Raw genomic sequence first — 13,241 nt, forward strand, 5'->3', positions numbered from 1 at the left:
GCTGGGGAGGTGCTCAGGTCCTGATGAGACCGGCAGGTATGTAACTGCTACAAAAGGAAGAGAGGGACCCCTCCTCCACCTCAGAGGAACCCAGCTCGCTGGGATCTGCTGTCTGCAGGAGGCCCATCTCCAACCCAGACGGGAAGACCCTCTGGTTCACTGGGGGGAGCGTATCTGTACTGGAGGCACAGAGACACTGTTCTGAACACCTCTGCCTAGTGGCTCCTGCTTAATAATGGCAAAGAGCTTACTGTGACGCCAGCGAGGGAGAGCCTGGGACTCTGACAGGAGTCAGTGCATAGAGGGTCCCAGCTGAAGGGTCGCAGAGGCACCTGAGGCCGGCAGAAGGAGACGCGAGAGGGAGCGCCTGTGGCCCAAGGTGGCCCAGCCAGTTCAGGGCTCGCTGTGGGGAAAGCCAAGAGCTTCTACCTGCCAGGTGAAAGCAAGTGTCTGACCTGGCCCCTGGCAGGTGGCAGGGCCTCGTAATGGTTACCTTCCTAGGCTCAGTGCCCTGTACTTGGGAATCTCAGACCAGAAAGCCCAACCTTGCGCTCTTGTCTATGAAACTCTGAGTCCAGAGGCCCATGCCTTGTGCCCTGTGAGGCTCTGTGAACCTCACTCGGGAAAGGGAGCTCAGGGGAGGCTCTGCACGCAGAGGGAGGTGAGGGGCCTGGTGGGCTGGGTCCACTCACCCACGATCTCATTCTCCTCCAGATTGATGGTCTCCAGCGCAGGCAGGGTGGTGAGCTGCTCAGGGAAGTCGTGGAACTGGTTCCGGGACAGGTCGATGGCCTTGAGGTGCTGTAGGGTGCTGACCTCGTCGGGGAGGCTGTGCAGGAAGTTCCCTTCCAGGTGGAGCTCTGCCAGGTGGGGAGGAAGAGTAAGCGCCGGGGGGAAGGGGAGCAGCCCAGAGACCACAGTGACTGCTGGCCTCCTGGGCCAGGAAGGCAGCAAGGAAGGAAGCCCCCCAAGGGGTGAACTCCATATTAATGCAAAAGGAGGGGTAACCCCTACCACTGCCATCCATCATTCCAGCTGGGCTCCCGGCTGTTGGCTTTGGAATGGAAGGCTCTGCCCAGCAGAGGTCTCTCAACCCTGCTCAGGGTGGCACATCTGGGGTCATTCCTAAGGCTGGTTTAGGGACCATCACATCCTTGAACTGAGGCATCCAGAATGACCAGAGAGGCTTTCCTTACTGCGGCTCAATCAGGCTTGCCCCTCGATTTTGTTCTCCCCAGACACATCCCTAGGACAGAAGCCGTCCCTCTGACCTGGACCACTCTGGCAGCCTCCTCCCTGGCTTCCTGCCTCCAGTCCCTCTCCAATCAGCGCTGCACAGTGGGACCTTCTTAACCTCATGAGTGCAGCCCTGAGCTCACAAACCTTCAGTGGCTCCCCAGGGCCTCCTCCTTAGGCAATCAAGGCCCTTTGTGACCAGGCCCCTGCAGCTCTCTGCTCCTGCAGGTCCAGTACTCACACCTGGGTCTGTGCCCTGGCTGCCCTGGAACGTCCTCTGGGATGATCTCGAGCAAAGAGACACATCACAGGAGAAGTCATAAAACATCATCTTGCTGGACTCCTGCACGGTTCTGCATCCCATAAAGAAGTAGTAACGAGAGCTTTCTTTTTCTTTTTGGGGGTGCCTACGCTGAGTCCCACACACTGCCAGGAGCTGATGCTAAGTGTCTCATCTGATCCTCAGAACAGCTCTGCAAGATTTATCTTATTCTGCTCCATTTGACAGAACCAGAAATGGTGGCTCAGAGAGGTTAAGCAATTTGCCCAAGATCACACCACCAGGTGTCAGGGAAGCCAGGATTGAGATGACCTGGATGACTCGATGCTGGTCACAAAACATGGGACAAAGGGGCTGGTGACAGAGGCAACAGGAGAGGCAGGTGTGAATATTTAACGAGGGATGCAATGTCCCAGGCAATGTATTAGTCGTTCATGAAATCTCATATAATCCTCCCAACAAATTTCTCTCCCAATTTACGGATGAGAGCACTGAGGCTCACAGAGGTCAAGTAACCTGCCCCAGGGCACACGCACCTAGCAGTTCCCCATGTTCCCTGAGAGTCACAGATAAGGGAGGGAAGTGGGGAATGGAATGACAGTCCCATTTCCTCAGGGAAGTGGGGTTGGGGAGGGGTCCATCCAGACACCAACATCAGGGCAGGTCTGGGTGGAACCTTCAGGAAGCAGAGTCTCTGGAGGAGGCTGAAAACACTTCTGTGTGAAGCCCAGTCTGCACATCCTGCTGGGAAGATGTGCCTGGAATCAGCCAGGGGGCATCTCTACAGTTAGGAAACCGAAAAACTTTTCATCTAACAGCTATCATTTTTTTTTTAATTTAACATCTTTATTGGAGTATAATTGCTTTACAATGGTGTGTTAATTTCTGCTTTATAACAAAGCGAATCAGTTATACATATACATATGTTCCCATATCTCTTCCCTCTTGCGTCTCCCTCCCTCCCACCCTCCCTATCCCACCCCTCTAGGTGGTCACACACCACCGAGCTGATCTCCCTGTGCTATGCAGCTGCTTCCCACTAGCTGTCTATTTTACGTTTGGTAGTGTATATATGTCCATGCCACTCTCTCACTTTGTCACAGCTTCCCCTTCCCCCTCCCCATATCCTCAAGTCCATGCTCTAGTAGGTCTGTGTCTTTATTCCCGTCTTACCCCTAGGTTCTTCATGACCTTTTTTTTTTCCTTAGATTCCATATATATGTGTTAGCATACGGTATTTGTTTTTCTTTCTGACTTACTTCACTCTGTATGACAGACTCTAGGTCCATCCACCTCACTACAAATAACTCCATTTCGTTTCTTTTTATGGCTGAGTAATATTCCATTGGATATATGTGCCACATCTTCTTTATCCATTCATCCGATGATGGACACTTAGGTTGCTTCCATCTCCTTGCTATTGTAAATAGAGCTGCAATGAACATTTTGGTACATGACTCTTTTTGAATTATGGTTTTCTCAGGGTGTATCCCCAATAGTGGGATTGCTGGGTCGTATGGTAGTTCTATTTGTAGTTTTTTAAGGAACCTCCATACTGTTCTCCATAGTGGCTCTATCAATTTACATTCCCACCAAGAGTGCAAGAGTGTTCCCTTTTCTCCACACCCTCTCCAGCACTTATTGTTTCTAGATTTTTTGATGATAGCCATCCTGACCGGTGTGAGATGATATCTCATTGTAGTTTTGATTTGGATTTCTCTAATGATTAATGATGTTGAGCATTGTTTCATGTGTTTGTTGGCAGTCTGTATATCTTCTTTGGAGAAATGTCTATCTAGGTCTTCTGCCCATTTTTTGATTGGGTTGTTTGTTTTTTTGTTATTGAGCTGCATGAGCTGCTTGTAAATTTTGGAGATTAATCGTTTGTCAGTTGCTTCATTTGCAAATATTTTCTCCCATTCTGAGGGTTGTCTTTTTAATGAAAGTTCAGTGTGGCCTCCCAGGTCTCTTTCCCTGATGGTCAATAGCTTTCCTATATGTCTCTGTCTTGCTGCATTCATGACTCAAAGGTTCTGCAAATCTCCTGCCCTTGTGTGCGGCTACAATGAACATTATCCCAAGGCTTTTGTATGATCACATCCACTCCTCTCAGGGCTGAGGGAGAAGCAGGAGGGCAGGGACCCTTTCTGCCCAGGCTCAGAGCCTGACGGACCCATGGGAGACTTACTCTTCCAAGCTTTACAAACCAGCGTCAACTCACTACCTTCTGACACCCCAGGTGTCAGAAAGCCAAGACTGCTCCCTCACCCAGTGAGGTTAATTAAAAGTCCAAGCCAAACAAGGCATTCCTGTTCCAGAAGTATTTGCTCAAGAACCATTCTGAACAGCAGACTCTTCTTCTGGAGCTCTTTTGCCCCTCATGACTTTCCAGCTTGATTCCATCTGGTTGGACCCCATTCTGGAAAAGGGCAACTTTCACTCCTATCAAATTACAGACTATTTGCTCACTAGGTGGTCCATCCCAAAAGTACAACGGATCCTCCTGACAAGCTCTGCCTGGATTCCTCAGGTCAGTGTTCTCGGGAGGAGCAGGCAGGGTCTGGACACAACTACACGGGGGGGCCTGCTACAGAATGACGGAGAGAGCGAATCGTCCTGAGCACTCACCACACACTAGTACCCTCTTCTCAGTGTTCACCATGTTTTACCTCAACTTAATCCTTACGATGACCCACTGAAGGTGCGTAGAATGGATCCCGTTTTACAGATCAGGACGTTAGAAGTGGCAGAGCCAGGTTCTGACCTCAGGCCAGTGTGGCTCCCGGGTCCGTAATTTTATCCATGCCACTTACTGATTCTCCACACCCTGACACACACAAGGCTGCTCAGCTAGCTAGTTTGTCTTGGAGAAGCTTCAGAAAGATGCGCTGCTTAAAATTAGATGCTCTTGCTGAAATTTGCTATCACCAAGGGAGATTTTTGTTTTCACTGATTTAATATTTTCCCCACTCTGTGCATAGCCCTCCTGGGCCTTGTTTGTGCCGAGTTATCTTCTTGAGAAAATTCAGGTCCAGTCCTCCATCACCACTGAAGGCAGCAGGTCGCCTAGCCCTCAGGCACGTGCGCAGTGCCAATAACCGTAACAGAAACCCAACGCTATCCCAACTGTAAATACAAGATTTTGTTTTTTGAAGCCACTGAGATTTGAAATTATTTGTTCCTAATGGAAAACTGGCCTATCCTGACTGATGCAGTTTGTTTCACTTTAAATGCATTTTCTACTTATAAAAGCAATGCAAGCTCACTGTAAAAACAGAGACATCACAAAAATATGGAACAAAGGAAAATGAAAATCCTGCGTGTTTCCCCCCTGCCAGAACCATTGTTGTTTGGTATTCATTCTTCTATATTTTTCTATGTACATGCTTATGGATGGATGGATGGATGGATATTGTTTTTAAAAAACAAATAGAATCATAGACGATATACTCTTTTGAGAACTGCTTTTTTCACTCAGTAAAGCTGAGGCAGCTTTCCAAGTCATTGCTTTGTGTATCCTTCTCTGGAGATCATTACTCTCAAGATTGAGACTTGTGGATACAAAATCATGCCCCTGCCCAGCATCTCGTTTCCCAGGGAAGGCTGCTCTCTAAAGTCCAGCCATTCTTCACCAGCAGGCTCTAAGGAGACGCTCAGCTGCAAGGAGGAGAAGCTGAATCTGCCTGAAAGGCGGCCTCTCCCCCGGCTCAGAAGCACTTCTGAAAAGCAAAAGGCGCAGAGGGAGTCACGGCTGGGCAGGCAGGGCTTGCACCCTTGGTGTTCAGCTCCTTGACTGCATTAGGGTAATCAGAGGGGCTGTGTTGAAATTGGGAACGAAGGAAGAGCTTTCCATTACTGAGCTTCAAAGGGAGCCCAGATCTGCTCTGGAAAGGCAGTGTCAACCCACTCTAGTTAGTCAGGCTCCTGCTGCATTAAGAAAGTATTGAAGTGCTGGAATTGGGTGGGGAAGGGTTTCCAGGAAAGAGCTCTTGTGCCGGATACCCAGCCGCACTGGGTCTGGGGCTTAGACCAAAACCGAATAATAATGGCTAACATCTAATAAGCAGTACTATGCTCCAGGTACTTGTTCTCTGGAGTTTACACGCAATCATCATTTTAATTTTACTATAACCCATTACCTCCAATTTACAGAGAGATGAAATAACTTGCCTAAGTTCACACAAACCCCAACCTCTCCCCCAGTTAATCTGACCTTCCTCTCCCAACCCCCAAACCAGGATGTGAACCCCAGCCAACCTCCCCAAGAGAAGTGGGCCATTCCGGCCACCTGCTTTTTCCGGTTTTGCACCACCAATCCCTGCAGCACCTGTCCTCAGAGTAGATACTCAGCAAATCCCTGCTTATTTAGTGGTGAATGAATGATGGGGGAAAACCCAGGAGGACCTAGTTCTGATCTAACTCATCATGTGTCCTTGGGAACATCCTCTCCCTGGACAGCCTCCATGAGAAAGTCCTCCCTGCCCATTTACAGCAGGGCTGTGAGAATGAGTCGAGAGTGTTGTGAAAAGCAGGATGTGCTGCACAATACACATAGTTATTAAGCACCTACTAGACGCTCAGCCCTATGCTGGAACATGAAAAGGATAATCTTTGAACAGTAAAAGCACTGCTTCTGTTAGAGGGGTACAAGAGCCATGAGACCTAGTTACTGGATTATGGAGCTTTTTGTGGAAAAAACCCCTGAAAGCTACCATTAAAGGCAGAAATCAAAAGATAAAATAAGAGAAGGTAGATGCAGCTGGGACACATGGCTTGCAGGAAAGTCAATCAGACTTTCACAATTATGCCCAGGGTCTCACTGCCCTCTTGTCGAAGGGCAGAGGGGTGTGTGTGTGTGGCTGTATTAGGGGAGCTCCAGATGTTTCTTCCTGCTGTCTTACACCAAGGTTCAGAGTCAAACAACCTAGGCTCCCAGGATGGACAGGGTCTCTGGAAGAAGACCTTACTCCATCCCACTCCCAAGACTGTCCCCAGCCTGAAAGCAGCCAGGCATGACATGCCCTTATTTTCTATCCCTTCTGAGCTGTGGTTTCTGGACTCTGCTAAATGGATCTCTCCTTCCCCAAGTTCCCCTTATTACTTCCTCATCATCCTTATCTTGGACAATTGTCAGGGCTGACTCAGAGGCCTCAGGCTGACCCCAGCGGAGACAAGGCCAGCTGATTACATTAAGGGACAGATGAGGCTGGCCTGCAGTAATTACGCAGCCTGGTGGTAAAGGAATGTGCCAACTCCAAAAATACCTGCCCACTGAGGGTCAATCAGCACCTTGGCTGCACACTGCATCAATGAGCAATTACTTTCCTACCTGCAAGGGCCCGCCTGCAGGGCAGAGTCAGTGGGTCAGGTGGAACAATAATTGTCCTTCAAGTGGCCCATACTCAGCACTGCAGACTCTTCACACAGAGACAGTTGCTGCCCACGGGGAACAGAGAGGAAAGAAGTGAAGTTTCCGAAAGCCCCATCCACTCCTTGGGTGCACAGAGGGAAGGGGTGAGAAAACTCTTCTAACCGAGGAGTCTGGGACAGACTAAAATGAAGCGCTAGCCATTCTGCCCCCATGAAAAGGGTAGGTGGCTCTTACTCTACCAACATGAACCAGTTCCTAAAATATATTGCTAAGTAAAAGGGGCAAGTTGCAAAACTGTGCATACACTTTACCCCCATTAGTAGTTTATAAAGGAGCTCTGGATCTGGACCCACAGTCCTGACCCTATTCTCTCTCACTGTGTGACCTCAGGCAAGTTACTTAAGCTCTCTGTGCCGCAGTTTCCTCATGTAAAACAAGGATAATAAGAGGACTGACCTCACAGAGTCACCAGACTTTGAGTAAATGCGCCCTCACATTATAAAGTGGTTGTCTGCTCCTACACCTGTCTCCCTGAGAGACTGTGGGCTCCTCAAGGACCAGGTCTAGGTCTTGGTTTCCTTATCCTTCCCAAACATCGGTGCTATGAGGATTAGATGAGATGATGTGTGTAAAACCCTCAGTGTGGAGCTGGCAGGGGCTAAGTGCCCAGCGAATTTGGGCTTTCATGTTATTTCCTGTTCATGCTCACACCGGCCCTAAACAGATGCTCAGGGGGAACTAATGAATTGAGTTGAAAGGCAGGCTGTGAGAGACTGAATATACACACAGGCAATGGCCAGACCAAGTATAAAAACAGAACTGGGACTCATAACCTGAAGCATCCTGCCCAAGAAACCAAACCATTAGTAAAGCAGCCAGCCCAGGAAGCTAGTCTTCTGTAAGTCAGGCTTGTAGGAAGTCAGACTACTATCTCCATCGACAATCCAGGAAGCCAAAGAATACCCCCTGTAACAGTTGGCCCCAAATGGCTGGGACTTGATTACTAACTGACAGTTTCCCTAAATTTTTGTCCCAACATCCCACTCAGGAGCAACCAGAGACAGCCAGATGTGCATCCTAACCAATCCCATAGGACGCCCTGCTGCTGGCTGGCCCGCCCGCCTCCAGCTTCCCCAGGCCAATAGCCTGCCATCAGGCCCACCTGAAGACTTCTCCCTTTCATCCACTATGAAGCTTTCCCATTCCTCTGCCTGCCTCTGAGTCTCTGCCAAATGCAAGTGACAGTGGCTGACTCCCTGGCTAGAGCGAACTCTGAATGAACAGCCTCTGCTGGTTCTCATTTGGGTGGTCTTTGTCTATTTCTGCAGGTGTGTCTTACACACCTCCGGCCTGGCAGGCCCGGGACACACTCAATAAGAAGAGCTGAATGACTTGCATCTGGAGGAGGTGGGGAGATGGGAACACAGGAGGAGAGGGACCAGAGGAGCCACAGCCAGACCTCAGGATCCACTCTCCGCAGAACCGATGTGCCCTTTGGACAGATTCCATTTTTCCCGCCATAAGACGGTTGAAGGAGATCAATGGGATGTAATCATTTAAAGACCACCCAACTCTGAGGCGGCCGTGACCCCAGCAGCAGAAAGTCCCCAGGGTACCCACAGGAGACAACTTGGCAGTCAGGGAGCAAGCAGGTGGCTCTCTCCCCAGCACCAAGGCAGCATATACCCACTCTGTCAAGAATATATACACTACCAAACGTAAAATAGATAGCTAGTGGGAAGCAGCCACATAGCACAGGGACATCAGCTTGGTGCTTTGTGACCGCCTGGAGGGGTGGGATAGGGAGGGTGGGAGGGAGGGAGATGCAAGAGGAAAGAGATATGGGAACATATGTATATGTATAACTGATTCACTTTGTTATAAAGCAGAAACTAGCACACCAATGTAAAGCAATTATACTCCAATAAAGATGTAAAAATAAATAAATAAATAAATAAAAATCCAGGAGACGACGCTAGCAGGCAGTGCGGAGCCCAGCACAGCCTATTCAAGTCTCCTCTTCACACATAAAAGGAGAGGGTTTTTTTACTTGAAAGAGAAACAAAGGCTGGGGTCCAGAGCCAGGTGGGTCTCTCAGCTCCAGCCCCTCCCTGCCTGATCACCAACCCTCATCCACGGCTGCCTCCGTGAAATCCAATTACTGGGCACATGACAGCCTTGCCTTTGTAATCGGAGGTGGCGTGGGGGGAGCCAGGAGCCACCAGAGCACAGGAGACGGTTCAAACGGCATTCAACAGACTTCTGATGGAAGGGTATCATGATGTGTCACGAATCCAGGGGCCCTAAGTGTGTTTCTCCACACTCGCTGCTGTGTCCCTGGAGAGGGCCTACTTGCTTATCCCACAAGGCACTGCCATGTCAAGTCCTCTCCAGGCCCTTGAGCTCACGCAGGTGGCCTGGAAAGGCAGCCCTGGCTGCAGGGTGGGTGACCTCGGTGTATGGCTCTGACAGCCCGGACGAATGCCTTCTCACCCTGACCTTCCTTCTCCACCCGTGAGGTGAGATGGCAGTGACAGCTCTAATACTTTATGGGAGATTCTCCCAACTGGTGGCCCACAGGCTAAGTCTAGCTTGCAAAATGTGTTCTATTGTTCTATTGTTCTAAGTCTAGCTTGCAAAATGTGTTCAGATTAAAATACAAATTAAGTAAAAATGGATAAAATTCATATAAATATCCACCTTTCCAGCTTCAACTGAATAAAACTATCAGAACAATCCCGTGGCACATCTGGCAGAAGCTGAGTAGGGCCGGTACCAGGTGGCCACAGTCCCCACCACTCCCTCTTGTCCCATGCCCAATCTGAGTCACTCATTACCTACACGCTAGTCTCTTAAGCGTTGGTGTTTTTAACCCCTGAACTATGGTCTCAATGTTGGCTGCCGGCACTTTAGAACAACTGATATTGATGTTAACAGATGCCTAGGCCCAGGCCCACACCCAGACATTCTGATTCAACTGGTCTTGGGGTAGAGCCAAGGCAATGATGTTTGTAGAAAAACTCCTCAGTTAATTCTAATTTCAGCCAGGCCGAGAGCTGCTGGTCCAAGGGCCCTGGCAGCTGGGAGGACCCATCTCACCTGTGTAAAGAAGCAGCCACCAGAAAAAGAAGGACGGGAAAAGTGGGCCTGGTCAAAAGCACCCACAGGTGCACCTGGGGAAACACGTGTTGCCCTGGGATCCCCTCCACCCCCAGCATAAGCACTTTAGCTTTTTAGGCACAAACGCAATGAGCTTTGTGAGCTTCAGTCAGAAACGACAACACAGACCAATCCCTCCTGCTTGCCCTTGTGTTTGCGCCCAGTCTAGGTCCTGCCTGTAGCTCCCTCCTGAGCCACTGTCCAAGCTGCTTCCTGTCCCTGCACTGGGTTTGCCAATTCACACCTCTCGCCTCCCCTCTTGACTCCGCCCAGGGCTCGCACCTCCTGTAGGAAGCTGCATGAAATATGCTCCTCTCTCGGGCTTCCCTGGTGGCGCAGTGGTTGAGAGTCCACCTGCCGATGCAGGAGACACGGGTTCGTGCCCCGGTCCGGGAAGATCCCACTATGCCGCGGAGCGGCTGGGCCCGTGAGCCATGGCCGCTGGGACTGCGCGTCTGGAGCCTGTGCTCCGCGACGGGAGAGGCCACAACAGTGAGAGGCCCACGTACCGCAAAAACAAAAACAAAAAAATGCTCCTCTCAAGTCCCTCAGGTACCATCAGCATTTTACGTATTGGTTTCTCTAAACAGGCTCTTAGACTCCTTTCATGCCCCTATCAGATAGAGAATTCCTGAAGGCAGGAATCACTTCTCCTGTGCCCCCTGTGCCCTCCCCAATTCTCCCACCCCACTATTTCATGAACACACACCAAGCGCCCAGGCTGCAACTCCATCCCACGGGTCCCTGAGTGGCAGTGGACTCTTGCAGAAGGATGGAGGGGGCTATCTGGAGAGTGGAGAGCGGGCACTGCCGCCTGCTTGTCCACCTGGAGGAGCCATTTCAGATGAATCTACAACGCCCACCTGCCAGCCTCCTGCCCACCTCCCTGCCGAGCACCTGTGTCTGCTTGCTGTACGTGTGCACAGCACAGAAAACAACAGCCCTGGCGTCTGTCACTCCTGAACTGAGAAAGCAACATGGGAGAACAGTGCTAGATTGCAGGGGGGTTGGGGCATGGCGGTCAGAAGGGGGCTCGTTCAAGTCTACCGAAAAATAACTACTCCTGAGCTGCAGGACCCCAAATACTCTACTGGTCTGTTCAAAACAAGAGAATCACTCCAGGACCCACACCCCTGACCATGAGTCAATCTGATTCACAGCCAGCTAGAGGCAGGAGTGGCACTTAGAGATTTCCAGAGGACATAGGTCCACCCTTAGAGCCTCCCCTTGGGAAGGATTTGCTGAGACTAGCTGACTGGGGACTAGCCCTGGTGACATTCCCTAGACAGGGTCGGAGCCTGAAGGATGAGGGTCAGCATGCCCTCCTGGCCTCAGCTGACCGGGGCCTACCTTGGAGCTGACAGAATGTGGTCATGAACTTGCTGGTGAGGGACTTGAGCTCGTTGTTGGCCAGCGTGATGAGGTGGATCTGGTCGGTGACATTTCGCAGGACCTTGTAGATGCCGATGGGGAAGGAAACCAGCTTGCACTCGGCCAGGTCTGCAGCCAAAGGACAAAGACCAGAGTTAGCAGCCACAGCTGCCCATGGACTTGCCCCAAACCCCACAGACCCGACCCTGTATCTCCTCCCGGCCTCCTTTGTCTTCTACCTGGCTCCCCTGTGCCAGGCTCAAGACCCTGCAGTCCCTCCTCCAAGAGCCTTCATCACCATTCATCACACTTGTCCAAGTCTCACACACTGAACCTAACAGCTTATTATAGCACCTTCTCTAATAGCACAGCCTGCTAGCTGGAATGCAGAAGACAGAGCTCTGATGGCCAGCACTCACAGCCGTGTGCTTGAGGCCCTGAAGGACCCACAAGTCCCTCCAGGGTCATCAGACTCAACGGCGAAGCCAGGGTCTTAAGAGTACTTTATAATAGTCTACTTCTTTGAAAACAGGCAATTCACACAGACTTTGTGGTATGACCTTCTTCCCCATCCTGTCACTCTGAAGACAGGTCTGTCTAAGAGGTAGCAGGGAAGCCTCTGTGAAGAACAGTCTGGCAGTTCCTCGAATGGTTAAACCTAGTTACTATATGACCCAGCAATTCCACTCCTGGGTATATACCTGGGAAAAATGAAACCATGTGTCCACACAAAATAGTACACATGAATGTTCACAGCAGCATTATTCATAATAGCCAAAAAGTGGCAACAACCCATGTATCCACCCACAGACGAATGGATAAGCAAAATGTGTATATCCATAAAAAGGAATATTGCTTGGCAATAAAAAGAAATGAAGTATCAATATATACTACAACATAGACAGGCCTTGAAAACATTATGGTAAATGAAAGAAGCCAGTCACCAAGGACAATATATTGTATGAGGCCATTCATATGAAATGTCCAGAACAGGCAAATGTACAGAGACAGGAAGTAGATTAGTGGTTACCTAGGGCTGGGGGTATTGAGGGATGGCAACTAAGGGGTGAGGGGCTTCTTTGTTGGAGTAATGCAAATGTTCTAAAATTGGATGTGGTAATAGTTGCACAGCTCTGTGAATATACTCAAATCACTGAACTGTACACCCTAAACTGTATGGTATGTGAATTATATCTCAATAAACCTGTTTCATATATATGGCAGCAGAGAGACACTGAAAGCATGGAGGCTCAGAAATTAGGCTGTCCAGCTCATCTAAGTCACTTAAGTTTCCTGAGCCTCAGTTTTCTCATCTGTAAAATGGGGGTATCGTTGTCTACCTAGCAAGGCTGTCAGGAAAAGTAAATATAATAATAAGTACTCAATGTACTAACCAAGTGCCTGGCAGATAAGTAGTGGGAATGCTGAATACAAATGCTGTTTCCCTACTCACCTTCCACTTTGCTCTCCCCTTCCCACCTTACCCAAATTGTCTCCATGCTTCAAGGCCAGTTCCCATCCCACCTCTTCTGGAAATCTTCCTGGATCACCCCCATTACTGGTGATTGCCCCCCCAACCCCGTTCAGGAGCACTCATCAACTCAGACAGCACTGCCCCATCTCTCAACAAACTCTTGTCTTTTCCCCAAAGAGGCCAGGCTTCCCCAGGCACCTCTAAGCCTTTGAAGGTTGTTCCAGTATTAATATACAAAATTCAATAATATTCCTATATGCCAACAATAAAATACAGTTTTTAAAGATCTTATTCTGAACAGCAACAATAATGCAAAGTCTATAGAAATAATCAAAATTTAAGCCCTTCTC

The 13,241-nt window shown here is 49.7% G+C and overlaps 1 protein-coding gene across 6 annotated transcripts in view; it reads right to left on the minus strand.

Moving 5' to 3' along the window:
• Window positions 1–13,241, minus strand: part of LRRC20 (leucine rich repeat containing 20) — a 68,408-nt gene that overhangs the window by 20,716 nt on the left and 34,451 nt on the right. For all 6 annotated transcript variants that reach the window (XM_049697320.1, XM_033407567.2, XM_049697318.1 and 3 more), the window contains exons 3-4: window positions 11,397–11,546; window positions 693–860 (exon numbers count right to left, since the gene is read on the minus strand). In XM_049697320.1, coding sequence (XP_049553277.1) covers window positions 693–860; window positions 11,397–11,546 — 318 coding nt within the window. The remainder of the gene's footprint in view (window positions 1–692; window positions 861–11,396; window positions 11,547–13,241) is intronic.

This window comes from Orcinus orca, chromosome 14 (assembly GCF_937001465.1).
Source record: "Orcinus orca chromosome 14, mOrcOrc1.1, whole genome shotgun sequence".
In the NCBI taxonomy this organism is placed as follows: domain Eukaryota; kingdom Metazoa; phylum Chordata; class Mammalia; order Artiodactyla; family Delphinidae; genus Orcinus; species Orcinus orca.